The 14,492-nt window shown below is 45.6% G+C and overlaps 2 protein-coding genes across 6 annotated transcripts; one reads left to right on the top strand and one right to left on the bottom strand.

Annotated features, from left to right (window-relative positions):
• Positions 1–4,741: 4,741 nt before the first annotated feature.
• GDF9 (growth differentiation factor 9) lies at positions 4,742–9,960 on the bottom strand. Of its 5 annotated transcripts, XM_059174559.1 has the most exons (4): positions 9,181–9,960; positions 8,800–8,841; positions 7,696–7,892; positions 4,743–6,105 (listed from the first exon to the last, which is right to left on the bottom strand). In XM_059174559.1, exons 2-4 carry the CDS (start codon positions 8,838–8,840, stop codon positions 5,141–5,143), a joined length of 1,203 nt encoding a protein of 400 aa, XP_059030542.1. In that variant the 5' UTR covers position 8,841; positions 9,181–9,960; the 3' UTR covers positions 4,743–5,140. The 5 variants fall into 5 exon arrangements, with proteins under 5 accessions (XP_059030541.1, XP_059030542.1, XP_059030545.1 ...); XM_059174562.1 differs by lacking the exon at positions 8,800–8,841 and having other exon boundaries at positions 9,755–9,960; XM_059174560.1 differs by lacking the exon at positions 8,800–8,841 and having other exon boundaries at positions 9,185–9,960.
• A 137-nt stretch (positions 9,961–10,097) lies between these two features.
• On the top strand, positions 10,098–11,407 carry LOC131832029 (cytochrome b-c1 complex subunit 8). The gene is made up of 3 exons (XM_059174563.1): positions 10,098–10,237; positions 10,406–10,573; positions 11,208–11,407. Exons 2-3 carry the CDS (start codon positions 10,420–10,422, stop codon positions 11,300–11,302), a joined length of 249 nt encoding a protein of 82 aa, XP_059030546.1. The 5' UTR covers positions 10,098–10,237; positions 10,406–10,419; the 3' UTR covers positions 11,303–11,407.
• The last annotated feature ends 3,085 nt before the right edge of the window (positions 11,408–14,492 follow it).

Here is a 14,492-nt window from a genome sequence, read left to right on the forward strand (position 1 = left end):
ATGTAACCATGAACACTTCCTCCTTTACCTCACATTTCCCCACAGACCGTCCAAACTGAGATCTAAACCAAGTCCAGTGGCTGCTATCCTTGAACCTGGTGAGTTCAACTGAATACCAAGTATTCAATTTAACACAGGAGTTGATTTAAACAGATAAGGAGCAGGAAACTCAGAGCTGAAGGTAAAACCAGCTCTTGATGTGCCCCATTGTTCCTTGGCATACTAAATGGTCATCCCATTAGCTGACCTCCTATCTCATCTGAACTAAATACCAACGCTGAATGCATCTCTTTAAGGCACATGTAGCCTCATCCTTGAATTTCCAGATTTGTATCACCATTGTTCTTTTTCATTTCTTTTCTAAAGTGGCAGCATTTCTAAGAGTCACCAAAGAAAAACAGGTTTCATTTGGAGGAGGCAGTTGGGAGACTCGTATAGCCTCCTCTGTTGTGCAGAAAAGAATCTCTGGAGCTTAAATTTAGCAAATATATAATCTCTTAACATTAACACTATCCTATGAATGAAGAAACTACATGTACAAGTAAAGCTTAAAGAGGGGGGAAAAAATAAAAAACCCTACCAAAATAACAGGGAAGCCAAACTTAACAGTTCTTCATGTTATCACTGCACAACTATAGGCTCTCAGGACTAGTCACAAGTCAACTTTAGAAATTACCTGTAAAGATGAACTCTCTTTCTGCCTCTAATTTTGGTATTGACCCTAATACTTAACTGCCATCCGAATAACTCCTTTTCTTCTTTTCTAAACCTTCAGACTGCAGACCATATCCATACTCAACCAGAACTAGGCTATGAAAAAAAAGTAAAACAAACTCCTGTTTTGGGGGAGAAAACTTTCAGTTTATTGGAATTACAAGGAATACTTTAACTTAATATGTATTTCATGTGGTCCATTTGAAAACAGCTTTTTTTTTTTTTTTTTTAAGATTTTATTTATTTGACAGAGAGATACACAGCGGGAGAGGGAACACAAGCAGGGGAAGTGGGAGAGGGAGAAGCAGGCTTCCTAATGCGGGCTCGATCCCAGAACCCTGGGATCATGACCTGAACTTAAGGCAGATGCTTTACGACTGAGATACCCAGGCACCCCATTTTCCCCTTCTTAAAGGTACAACTGAACTCAGCTTTTCTACATTGAGGCAAAACTTCCAACTGCCTATTGGCAAGTAAACTGGGCTTTATTTAATACTATCTAATGAAGGTTTTTTTTTTCATCTTAAATATGGCATGCCATCATAATAGTGGATGTTCTCCTGCCTTAAAAGTAGGTCTGCTAAAAAATAAAATAAAATAAAATTCAAAAAATTAAAAATTAAAAAAAAGTAGTAATTCTACTTTCCTTAACTAAAACTGACTTGATGGTCACCTCAAGGATGAGGTGGAGAAGTTCAGGGAAGCCATCAGAGAACATATTTGCAGATTACAAAGGGATTACAGTTTCCCCTGCTGAGCAGGAAGCCTGGTGCAGGGTTTCAACCTAGGACTCTGGGATCATGACCTGAGCTGTAGGCAGCTGCCTAATGACTGAGTCACCCAGGCACCCTGAAAACAGTCATCTTTAAGGGAGACTTACCTTCAAGTAAATTCAATTGCACATCGCCACTGTTACTCATGCCCTTTCCAGGCCAGTTACTTTTTACCCTGAAGAATGACAGAAGATGAGACAAAAACCCTTGAAACACCATCTCTTAGACTGGCAGCCTCATGCACAACAGAATAGACTCCTTCAGGTTAAACAAGATGGCAAAGTTACTTGGAAACTGGACCATCTAAAACTACCTTTTTTTTTTTTTTTTAAGATTTTAGGGGTGCCTGGGTGGCTCCCAGGTTTAAGTGTCTGCCTTTAGCTTAAGTCAAGATCTCAAGGTTGTGGAATGGAGCCCCATGCCCAGAGCCCAAGTTCAGTAGGGAGCCTGCTTCTCCCTTTCCCTCTGCCCCTCCCCCTGTTTGTGCTCTAATGAATAAATTTTTTTTAACAGATTTTATTTATTTGGGGCTCCTGGGTGGCTCAGTGGGTTAAGCCTCTGCCTTCAGCTCAGGTCATGTTCTCAGGGTCCTGAAATTGAGCACCGCATTGGGCTCTCTCTGCTCAACGGGGAGCCTGCTTCCTCCTCTCTCTCTGCCTGCCTTTCTGCCTACTTGTGATCTCTGTCAAATAAAATATTTTTTTAAAAAAAGGATTTTATTTATTTGAGAGAGTGAGAGAGAGAGAGCAAGAGAGGAGGGAAGGGCAGAGGGAAGGGCAGAGGAAGGAAGCAGGGATCCCGACATGGGGTTCAATCCAGAGACTCCAGGATCATGACCTGAGCTTGAGGCAGAGGTTTAACTGATTGAGCCACTCAGGTGCCCCAATAAAGAAAATATATATTTCTTTAAAAAACCAATTCTAGGGCGCCTGGGTGGCTCAGTGGGTTAAGGCGCTGCCTTCAGCTCAGGTCATGATCTCAGGGTCCTGGGATTGAGTTCCGAATTGGGCTCTCTCTGCTCAGTGGGGAGCCTGCTTCCTCCTCTCTCTCTCTCTGCCTGCCTCTCTGCCTACTTGTGATCTCTGTCTGTCAAATAAATAAGTAAAAATCTTTAAAAATAAAATAAAATAAGACAGGGCGCCTGGGTGGCTCAGTGGGTTAAGCCGCTGTCTTCGGCTCAGGTCATGATCTCAGTGTCCTGGGATCGAGTCCCGCATCGGGCTCTTTGCTCTGCGGAGGCCTGCTTCCTTCCCCTCACCTCTCTCTGCCTGCCTCTCTACCTACTGTGATCTCTGTCAAATAAATAAATAAAATCTTAAAAAAAAATAAGACATTCTAGATCTTGAAGACTTAGCATGAAAAAAGGAATTTAAAAAAAGAAAAGATTTTGAGAGCAAGAGAGAGCAAACATGAGTGTGAGCACAAGTGGTGGGGGGTGGCCAGAGAAAGGGAGAAAGAGAAGCAGAGAAAGCAGAGAAGTAGAGAAAGGGGAGAAAGAGAAGCAGACTCCCTGCAGAGGAGGGAGCCTGATGGGGGGCTCCATCCCAGGACCCTGGACCTTGAACTGAGATGAAGGCAGATGCTTAACCAACTGAGCCACCTAGACACCTCCAGGCTAATTTTTCTTAAAAATGTTTTTGAGCAGCTAAAAGAGCATTTTTGTCAGTATGTGCAGGCTTGTGACCTGTATGTAAGTTAGCACCACACCAGGAAACAACTGAAAAGGAAATTAAGAATTCTATTCTCGGGACGCCTGGGTGGCTCAGTTGGTTAGGTAGCTGCCTTCAGCTCAGGTCATGATCCCAGCATCCTGGGATCGAGTCCCACATCGGGCTCCTTGCTCCGCAGGGAGCCTGCTTCTCCCTGTGACTCTGCCTTCCACTCTGTCTGCCTGTGCTCGCTCTCGCTCGCTCTCTCTCTGACAAAATAAATAAATAAAATCTTTAAAAAAAAAAAAAAAAAAAAAAAAAAAAGAATTCTATTCTCAGTCACATCAAGAATACCTAGAATTTAATAATAAAAAGTGCAAAACTGATACTCGAAAAGTACAGAACATTGTTAGGAGCAATCAAAGACGACCTCAGTCTAGGGAAAAACTTCCCATACTCATGGATTACAAGATTTAACATTGTTAAAATGCCAGTACTTTCCAACTGATCTACAGATTCAAAACAATCCTGATCAATGTCCCAGCTGGCTTCCTCAGACAGTAAGCACTAACCACTAAGAAAAGATGATTTACAAGAATGAGAAGGGGCGCCTGGGGTGCTCAATGGGTTAAGTATCTACCTCCAGGCTCAGGTCATGATCCCAGGGTCCTGGGATTGAGCCCTGCATCAGGCTCCCTGTTTCTCCCTCTCCCTCCAGCTCTCCCTGCTTGTGTGCTTTCTCTCTTTCTCTCTCTGTGTCACATAAAGAAAACCTTTGAAAGAAAAAAAAAAAAAAAAGAATGAAAAGTATGGTTGCCTGGTTGGCTCATTTGGAAGAATGTGACTCTGGATCTTACAGTTCTGAGTTCAAGCCCCATGTTAGGCTAAGAGGCTGCTCAAGTAAAAAAAAAAAAAAAAAAAAAAAAAAAAAAAAAAAAAAACCTTAAAAAAAAATAACAGTATATCTTGCATTTAGGAGTTACTTTATAGATTAGGGTGTTATGAACCTGTAACAAGCAACACTGCATTAGTCCTAACTCTGGCCTCTAAGACTCTTCCAAGGTAGGATTTATTGAAAACTCGCATGTAAGCCCTAATATACAAACCAGGCCTGTTCTGTAATGTAACCTAATCACTGCCAGGTTCCTTTAATGGCAGCACTCCCAAATCCACCTGGAAAAAACTTCTGGGGGTGGAGTGATGGGAGTTGAGGGAAATCTGCAAAAACAAACAAAAATGAAAAGAGGAAAAAAATGTTCCCTGACTTCCTTCCGTAGGGTCAGAGGTTTGAAATACATAAAGGAGAAAATATTCAAAAAATCTTCTTGTAAAAATCTGCAAGGCAATTTCCATTAAATAAATGGGACAAATGTTACTTTGTGTGATGTTTCTACATGCCATCCTAAGAGCTGAATTAGCCTATCGCACTAATACAATAGGTTACATGCTTCCAGTCCCAGTAAATGTCCTTCACCAGGTTTTAGGTAGAAAAGCTAACCTCTCTTAGCTAAAAAGTTATGCCAAGTCTAGCTTACAGATTATACTTCTTCTCCCTCCCCAAAGACCATTTAAAAGCAATCTTTAAAAAGAAAAAAAAAAAAAAAGCACACACATGGTCAATTAATGCCACTGAGAGGAATTTATTCTTCTATTAAATAAAACTATAGCCCTCTGAACTGTTCATTTAGAGCTGCAATTCCAACCAAGATTTACATTAAGATTTTTTTTCTTATATCAAAAACAAGACTCCAATGCAAAGAAAAAATAAATCGCTCAGGAACAAAAATTTAAAGCCCTCCAAAGAAATTTCTTTTACATTTGAAAATAAAGGCAGATGTTACTACTTAACACTGATGGAGGCCCCAGGATGGGCTCACAACATCCTTACGCATCACAGAGCAGGTTACAGCCATTTGACACAGCGCTCTCCCTTGAAGGCACAGAGAGGCACACAGTGTGTCCTTTGCAGAAGAGGCTCAAGGTTTTAGCTTACAGAACCGTATGTTAACGACAGGTGCACTGAGTGGCTATCATGTCTTCATATTCTTTGTAAGCGATTGAGCCATCTGGCTCAATGGTCAGAACACTGAGAGGGCTGTATTTAGCAGGAACACATGACGGTCTTGGCACTGAGGAGTCGAGCTTCTCATGGATGATGTTTTGCACCATGGTGTGAAGTGGTGAGCCATACCGATATCCAACAGCCCTGGGACACTCCCCTTTGCAGTATCGAGGGTTGTATCTGTGCGGGGCCACGATCCAGTTGTCCCACTTCAGCTGGCTGAAGCTAAGCCTGAAGTCATGGAGCTCGCACTCATGTTGGGGAAAAACAAACTGTTTAAAGTACTCACTCAGATTCAAAGAAGTTGGAACCAGAGTCTTGTTCAATGCCAAGCTGACAGTTTCCCGACCTCTCCGGTGGCGGGAAGATCTTACACCCTCAGCCGACCCTTTTCCCTTGGAGCAGACAGACAGACCACCATTCTGGTCAGCACGCTGTGAAGGCCTCCGTTTGTAGCGAAGGGAATACCACCCGTGATAAGCCTGAGCACTTGTGTCATTCAGATATAAAAGCAGTGAGGGGGGCACTAGAAGAGTCACGTTAAATGGCTTGTCCCAGGCTGAAGAATCCTGCCCCTGGCCTCTCTCGCAGGTTAAATTGACAGACATGTGAATACTTCTCTTGTTGGAGGCCACTAGAGGCCGAAGAGGAGTGGTCACATCAACCTCAAACCATCTGTATTTCTTTTTAATTTCAAACTGTAAGTTAAAGTTAAATGAGGACTGAGCTCTACTGGAGGTCCTGCTAGAAAATTCTGGCTCTTTGATCACCAGGTTGCACACACATTTAACAGCAGAGGGAAAAGAAATGGAGTTGCTGAAAGTATAGAGCAAGACTGACTTCAGTAAGTTTTCAACGGCAGTAACACGATCCAGGTTAAACAGCAGATCCACTGATGGAACGGATCCTGAGAAGAAAAACAACCCACCAGCAGTGCTTTAATACAAAAACCAAACAGCAAGTCATATCAAGGCATGTGTCCTTCATCATGCTTTTTCTCCCTTCTCTTTCCCCACTTCCTCCAGCCTTAAGAAAGGGAGTTGGGGGGGGGGTGAGTTTTAGAGAAAATACAGGGCACAGACATCATAAATAACTGCCAGCGAGTATGACTGGCTATTTTATCACCAGAAATTCACAACAGTTTTGGTGGTGAACAAAACAATGGAGAATCATTACATTTCCCAATCTCTGGTTTCCCAAGCTCAGCCATTGGCTCCAAACATAGAAGAAGCTAGTAAATTCTATTTTTCTCTTGGAGAGTCTCTAGAGAGGTAACTGTAATAAACACATTTACCAGCCTTGTTAAGAAAACTTTCTAAGACCTAATGAACAGAGTCAATGAAGAACATAATGGTCTAATTTGGAACACTTGAGATTGACAACAAATGGAAGCTTTAAAACCACTCTAGTAGAATAAGACCTCAAGGAAGATGGGAAGGCTTTAAACAGCCACAGTTGATCCACTAAGTTAGAACGGTTTTGGTCATGAGCTAGTGAATCCAGGTTTGTTTTAAAGCACCACTCCTTTCTCTCTCACACACACACAGGACTTCAAGGTACTGGGTCAGACTGATGACTAACACTTTGTTCTTGGGAGGACCTACTGTTACAAATGCGGTCTTCCGCTTTCCTCACACAGAAAGCAAACAAGGGGAAAACATCCTATTTAACACAATACACCAGTAGCTAGGAGACGTTTTAGACATATTTCCAGGTCAGCATGGATAGAATGAGAATAAGAAAACAGAAGTTAAAATACTTGGTTTCCAGACTTGATTTTGTGACATTGGAGAAGATGCTGACCTCCAGCAACACTCTGCTCAGTCTTTAGAGCCATTAAGTCGCTTCTAGCTCTAAAGTTCTACCATATGGGGGCGCCTGGGTGGCTCAGTGGGTTAAGCCGCTGCCTTCGGCTCAGGTCATGATCTTAGGGTCCTGGGATCGGGTCCCGCATCGGGTTCTCTGCTCCGCGGGGAGCCTGCTTCCTCCTCTCTCTCTGCCTGTCTCTCTGCCTACTTGTGATCTCTCTTTCTGTCAAATAAATAAATAAAATCTTTAAAAAAAAAAAAAAAAAAGCGCCTGCCTTCAGCTCAGGTCATGATCCAGGAGTGTCAGGATCAAGTCCCTCAGTGGGGAGCCTGCTTCTCCCTCTGACTCTCTCCCCTATCATGTTCTCTCTCTCTTTCTTTCCCCTTCTCTCAAATACATAAAATATCAAAAAAAGATAAACTTCTACCATATGAGCCCACGTTAATCCATGAGGGCATGAAAAAAAAAAACAGGAAGGTCAACTACCAGATTTGTTTCAGAGTGGGGGTACTGAGTATCACACAAAATAAAAAGTATTCATGCAAAATAAAAAGTAATCATGCAAAATAAAAAATAATCATGCAAAATAAGAAGTAATTTAAGGAGTAAGGCCCAGCTCCATTCTGTAACTGAAACAGACAACTGTATCATCTTCCCACCTCCCATTACCCAATCTGCTTCTACATACCTGTTGCCTGGTCCCCAGGAGCCTGCTTGCGCTGGGCACAGGATGTGAAGAGCCGAACAGTGTTGTAGAAAGGACTTCTGTTAGATTTAGGGATTCCCTCCTTGGTTGCATATGCCTTATAGAGCCTCTTCATGTAGCGCAAAGCTCTGGAGTCTGGCTGCAGTCTAGGGGTGCCACCTTGCCCATCATACAGTACCCTGAAAACAGGAGAAAGGAAGTCAGATCTGTCTCTTTCATCTAGAGGCCGCAGCAAGGACCAAGGCTCAGCCTTAGACTTCAACTCAGCACCAGCTGCAATCTGAGTTTCTCCTCTAGAAGCCTGAGAACCAAGCCTAGTAGGAAAACACAGCCAGGAAAAGCAGAAAAACCAAAGGAAGAAGTTGCTGAGAAGCGCCATGGCCTGGAAGAACTAGCAAGGGATACATTTCCCCCTACCAGTCTTCTTGCTAAAAAGCCAGGAAGGGCCTAGCTCAGTCTTTTAAATAAATTTTAGGTGTGTAGGTAGGCTAGGGTAACTTCTGTAATCAGACCTCAAGGACGCCTAGCTGAAGATAATTTTTGTCAGCTGTGCATCTAACTGCTGATAACGTCTTATTTATCCAATTTGTCCTCATTTAGATATGGATGCATTCTGGTTATTTCTCTTTCTTCTCCTCCCTCCTTTTATTTTATTTTTAAAGATTTTATTTATTTATTTGACAGAGATCACAAGTAGGCAGGCAGAGAGAGGAAGACAGGCTTCCTGCTGAGCAGAGAGCCTGATGTGGGGCTCGATCCTACGACCCTAGACCATGACCTGAGCAGAAGGCAGAGGCTTTAATCCACTGAGCCACTCAGGCAACCACCACCCCCCTTTAAAGAGAGATTTATTTAAAACTCTTTAAGTTATTGTTACACCAATGGACTAGTTATGCAAACCAAAAGGCCAAGAGAATTGAGAAATGATCTCAAAATCACCCATTTTTTGAGACTAAGATTCTTAAAATGTTCCTTAGGCGCTTGCTGAAACTTTCAAAGAAATGGGAAAGCTATTCATGGTAATAGGAAGATTTGTTGATATGCAGTGTATTGGATTCACTCTTCCTCTTCTTTCATCCTCCTCACCTCTCTGGCTTCCAGGTGCTTAGAATAATTACTTGTTGCATGCTGATTTGGAGAGTGAGAAAAAGTCACAATTGGCATTGAAATTCCATAGAGTAGAGAACTATTGGGTTGCCCAGTTTTCAGGGAGCTTCCTACAGAATATGTACTTGGAATACTGAAATATTCTTTAAAAAGGACATCGCTAGAGTGCTCTTGTCCTTGGTATAGGACTTATGCTTTTGGAGCTGAGACAAAGCTAGAGATGATGTTTTAGGAAAACGAGGTACACCATGAGAGACTGAAATGAGGGCATATCCAGTCAGTGCACCCGTGAGGAGACCATGCTGGAAGGAAGTCAACCCACACTCATGGTACAAGATCCAGAAGCAGTCAGTGCAGTACCTACGTTGATGAAACTGAGGGACGTTCTGCACGTTTTAAACTCATTGCCTGCCAAGACTCCCTGGCCCCAGGCTAGGAGGCAGGGTTCCATAAAACACACGCAGACTGTTGAATGACAGCTTACTCCAACATCACATATGGCTGGCAATTCCATGAACAGAAACATTTACAGACGCTCTGCGTCAGGCAGAAAGGCCAGGCCCGCAGCATCCTTCCGTAGAAAGTGCTTTCGGAAACGCCGAGAACGCCCCGGCGGCAGTGAAGCGCGGGCGGCAGACACGCCCCACGCGGCACCGCAGCCTGCCCCCGGCCAGACCTGGGTGGGAGGTGGTGGCAAGCCGGCGACTCGTGGAGGTCGCCTCGTTTCTCCTACCGCCACCCACGGCCGGTTATCATATGTTTGCCCGTTCCTTGGGAACTCTTCGTGGGGCGCAATTTGAGGAAACGCTTTTATTCTACCCGGGGAAAGCCCGAGACCCGCCAGCGGATTCTCGGACCGCGGCAGCCGAGAGAAGCCCCAGATGCACGTCCCTGATCCTGGTACTGGGTCGCTGATGTTCTGAAAAGAACCGACCCCTTTAGCGCTTGGACCAGAGCACAGAAGGCTGCGAGCGGCGGCCCCTCCTCCGGCCTCAGGGTGCTCTCCACTGGCGCTGGGCTCGCAGGCCCTCAGGGCCCGGCCGGGACAACGCGCCCTCGACGCCGGCTGGCCCCCCTCTCACCACCTCTCTCTGCCTCCCAGCCCGACCGCTTCCTGCGGCTCCACAGCCGGGAAGGAGGCTGAAAGGAAGCAAGGGAGCCTCCCGCGGCTGCCCGAGGCCGCAAATCCCATTGCGTACTCCGGGCCTCAGGTTGGGCCCCGCCCCCTCCCGGGCCACCACGACCCGCCGGGCCGCTTCCCTGCAGAAGCTGGAAGAGGCAGCAACGGCGCCTCCCCCTGGAGACGGTCGGAAAATGGTACTCCCCGGAAGTGACTTCACGGCTTCCTGGAGCGGCTTCCAAACCTAGCGGAAGTGACGGGCGGAGGCCGCTGGTTCCCGCGACTGTGGAGGGCGAGGTGACCCCCGCGCGGGAGTGAAGTCCAGGCGCGCGGTAGTGGGAGTCCGTGGGAGGGTGGGGGCGCCGCCTGGGCGGGGAAGGGTGAGGAACTCTGGGGAGGGCGTCTTGGGTCCAGGACGGCGCGTCCCGGGACTGAGGCAAGCGCCCGTCCACCCTCGTCTTGCAGACGCCGCCGCGACCATGGGCCGCACGTTTGGGAATCTGACCCGCATGCGGCATGTGATCACCTATAGCTTGTCGCCCTTCGAGCAGCGCGCCTTCCCGCACTACTTCAGCAAGGGCATCCCCAACGTGCTCCGCCGCACGCGGGCGTGCGCTCTTCGCGTCGTGCCCCGTGAGTGCCTTGGCCGGGTTGGGGGGCTGGACTCCGGTTAGACACTGAGTGACCGCGGGCCCCCTCACTGAGCTCCCTCTGCTTGCCACACACACGTTTTCCATTATTTCAGCACAAGTGTATCCTCCCCATCTCACAGAGGAGCAAACCGAGTCACGAACAGCGGGCCCAAGGTCACTTGTGTGATTCTGGCATCTCTCTCTGAGGTCATCTTGACCCACTTCGTAGCGATGAACTGTTCTGTGTGAAATGGGTAGCAGATAGTAATGATGGTTACAGAGCATTGTGAATTGTCCAAAAAAAACCCCAAACCCCAAAGAAGTGTGCACTGGCGTGTTAAAGGGCGAAGTGTATGTTACGTGCATTACATCTCATCTATCTCACTAACATTTTTAAATGTGCATCTGGGGGGAGAGAGGGAAGTTTTGGTGATGGATTTTCCTGGAATGGGCCGTCCTTTTGGTCACCTGTAAAATGGGAGTGTGGTGTAACCGTCCTTGATCATCTGGTTTAAAAGTGGCTTCTTGGAAACTAGAGACAGTAGGGCGGAGCCTGCAGTGAGTCAGAAAAGAAGACTGAGGACCCTGGTGTCTTCCATGGGCTTGCTACTTACTCTCACTTTTTATTTTTAAAGCGTTTGTAGCGTTTTATCTTGTCTACACTTGGGGGACCGAGGAGTTTGAGAAATCCAAGAGGAAGAATCCAGCTGCCTATGAAAATGACAAGTGAGCCATTCATCTGAATAGTGATTACCGGTGTATGAGGGACCCTTCTCTGGGAGAGGAGTCTACACTGTAGTGTCTTGAAGACATAATAAACTTATTATGGACTGCACTGTTGTAATTTTGCGTTTTTGTGAGCAAGTCCCTGGTGTGACTGCTGAAGCTTAAGTTCATGACCTCCCGTTCCTAGCCTGAGTCCTGAACAGTTTGGCTGGTCTGCGAGTCTGGTAAAGGATCTGGACTCAGTGCTTGCTCTATAATGTACAAGAAATTAGCGGCATCTACTCCTGCAGCTTTTCACTTGTGTGTGGGATGAACTCGGGGGTTGGTTCCCAGTGGTCTCCTCCAATAACAACAAGATTTTGGTAACTATAATTACTGTTTCAAGTACTTAGCTCTTTACACAAATAAGTACTTGTAAACTTCACAACTACCTTTGAATTAGGTATCGTTATTGCAGTCATTTTGCACATGAGGACCCGGGAGCGCAGTGAGAGTAAGTAATTTGACCAAAATGACTCAGCTAATCAATGGTGGAGTCTGGCACTAAAGTTTTTGCTCTTAAAGCTATACTAGACTGCCTTTCTTCTAAGACAGGTCTGCCTTAGCCCAAGGGGAAGGAAGTCAGCTATAAGAGGAGGGGGTGAGGGGCACCTGGGTGGATCAGTGGGTTATGGTCTCTGTCTTTGGCTCAGGTCATGATCCCAAGGTCCTGGGATGGAGCCCTACATCGGGCTCTCTGCTCAGAGGGGAGTCTGCTTCCCTTCCTCTCTCTCTCTGCCTGCCTCTCTGCCTACTTGTGATCTCTCTGTCAAATAAATAAATAAAAACTTAAAAAATAAAAAGGGGGGGTGAGGTCACCCCTTGGCCTCTAGAGCTAAACTGCCTGTGTTTGTACCAGGTTGGTAATAGTAGGCCATAATGCTAAAAATGTTTACTCTCTGGCCCTTTACTGAAAAGTTTTCCCCTGTTTTAGAGCCTTTAAATGATCTTTTTAGTAGAAAGCTACCCTTCCTCTACCTGGAAATGGTAGAGGTAGATGTTGGTAGTTTTATGCTTCTGGTTCTCTGCTCCAATTTCAGAAATTTCCTCACTTCTAAGGATACTTGCTGCTTGTCCAGAGCAGTAACTTTTACAGTGTAGTTCAGCTTCTGGCTATAATTTTTTTCTTATTCTAATGATTATTCTCATCTGTTAGGAAGTGAAGTTTAAAATGCTTCAAAACAAACAAAATGGTAATAAAATTGCATTGATTGGGAGGCAGGATAAAGAACCCGAGTCTGGTGAATTTAGGCCCATACCCTTAACCTGTGCTGCTTCAACTGTATGATACAAGAAAGAAACCTGTGTTCCTGAGCTTTGACCTTTTTGTTGTAAGACGATGTATTAATACAAAGCCATAGGGTGTGGTAATGGTGGAGTGAGTGATCTGTAGGAGTCTGGCAGGTTTAACAGACAACAACTACGATGAAAACTCCTGCCTCACCCAACATGGTCCAGTTTTCCTGGGCTCTCTGTATTTGTTCTCAGGGTTTGTTACATGTTTGGGTCATAGACTGTTGAGGATCTGATGAAGCTGTGGACCTGAAGATGTAAATGCACCACCCATCTTTCATTCTACATAGTTCTTGTTTTTGTTTTTAAGATTTTACTTATTTGGGAGGGAGAGTACAGGGTAGGGGGCTGGTGCCCAGTGGCGAGGATCAGAGGGAGAAGCACACTTCCCGCTGAGCAGGGAATCCAACATGGGACTCTGTCCTGGGGACTCTAGCATCATGTCCTGAGCCAAAGGCCTTTCATCTTTCTCCCTCTGGCTAGCCCTGAGCTTTGAGGAGATGGCTACCCTCTCCCATCCTCTTGGCTTCATTTTACCACAAGACTTTATTTCTTCCTGTTCCTTGGCTCCTTTGGATATAACAGCTGAAAAGCAAATGTACCCTTTCTCAGCTCAGGTCAGGTGACCAGGCACCAAGTATGGGTCTGAATCCTTTCTATCCCAGTAGCACTCTGAGAAGACCCTGCTGTAAGCCCTGTTACCTGCTGAGCTTCTGCCTTTGAAGGAAATTATGAAAGTGTGCTGTAAGCCTGTCTCTCCCCAAAGGGCTTACTTCTCTAAGCTGGAGGGCACCCTGTGTAGCAGGGTGCTGAGGTAGGTGGGGAGGCTGGAACGTGGTGAGTTGTATAGCTCACTGCTCCTGTATGTGACATGGGATCTGGGATGATTTTAGGGACCACTCTGTCTGCCAAAATCTACAAAGAAAAGGAAAACATGAGTGAAATCTCTCAAGGAAGAAAGGGACCACTGCTGTGGGCCGCAATGCCTGTAACCATCCACGTGGAGCCTCTAGCCCTGGGGTGTGGCGCCTTCCTCTGCTTCCAGGGCACAGCTACTCATTTCACTCTGCTGTCCTCAGCGGGGCCCTGCCCCCACCAGGGCTTTTATCTCTGCCCTGTACAATGTGGCAAAGTGGACTCCAGGTTGCCAACCCAGTCCCAGAGATGCAGGCCTCTAGTGTAGGCTGTGAAGTCTGTGCCAGGTCCAGCCCCAGAAAAGCAAATACACTTTGACCCTTGCAGTTTACCTGGAAGTTTCTCCATTTCAGAGTCTTTCATTTTTTATTAGGGACGTCCTACTCAGGGACAGCAGAAAAGTCTCCAGTTACTGCCGAGACTTCATGGTCTCCTCTCCCCCTGGAATGTGTTTCAAACTGCTCACGGAGCTACACGCACTTTCTCCCATTTCATCCTCCGCACTTAACCCCAGTGGTGGAAAATCCCTGAGAGTTGTTACCAAGCAATCAGCTATCAAACATGCTTCTCATTTTCTTCCTGTAAATTAATCATTTGAACCCCCAAATGTCAGTGGCTGAGAGGCCTCAGCCATCTCATTGGGAGAAAAAAGAATAAAGCTCTAAGGGAAAGGGTTAGCTTGTGGTTAATGTAGAACCCTCGCTCCTGCCTCCCAGCCAAGTAAGTGTTCTCTCTATGGCTAAAATTAGTAAATGCTGCTTAAATTAAACCTTTTTGCTGGAAGAAGGAATATGGAGTTGTATGTTTATTCATTCAGTGAAATACTTCACTGTAGAGAGCCCATGAATTTTTTAAAATTATTAATTTCTTTTTTTTTTTTTTTTAAAGATTTTATTTATTAATTTGACAGAGAGAAATCACAAGTAGATGGAGAGGCAGCCAGAGAG

The sequence above is a fragment of the Mustela lutreola genome, chromosome 5, assembly GCF_030435805.1.
Source record: "Mustela lutreola isolate mMusLut2 chromosome 5, mMusLut2.pri, whole genome shotgun sequence".
In the NCBI taxonomy this organism is placed as follows: Eukaryota; Metazoa; Chordata; class Mammalia; order Carnivora; family Mustelidae; genus Mustela; species Mustela lutreola.

What these genes read in the sequence shown, in the direction of transcription:
- GDF9 (XM_059174558.1), bottom strand. Translation starts at nt 8,092, where the DNA reads ATGGCGCTTCTCAGCAACTTCTTCCTTTGGTTTTTCTGCTTTTCCTGG. An exon ending in TCCTGGGGACCAGGCAACAG is followed by an intron (nt 6,106 to 7,695) that starts GTATGTAGAAGC and finishes TTTTCTTCTCAG; the next exon opens with GATCCGTTCCATCAGTGGAT.
- LOC131832029 (XM_059174563.1), top strand. Translation starts at nt 10,420, where the DNA reads ATGGGCCGCACGTTTGGGAATCTGACCCGCATGCGGCATGTGATCACC. An exon ending in CGCTCTTCGCGTCGTGCCCC is followed by an intron (nt 10,574 to 11,207) that starts GTGAGTGCCTTG and finishes TTATTTTTAAAG; the next exon opens with CGTTTGTAGCGTTTTATCTT.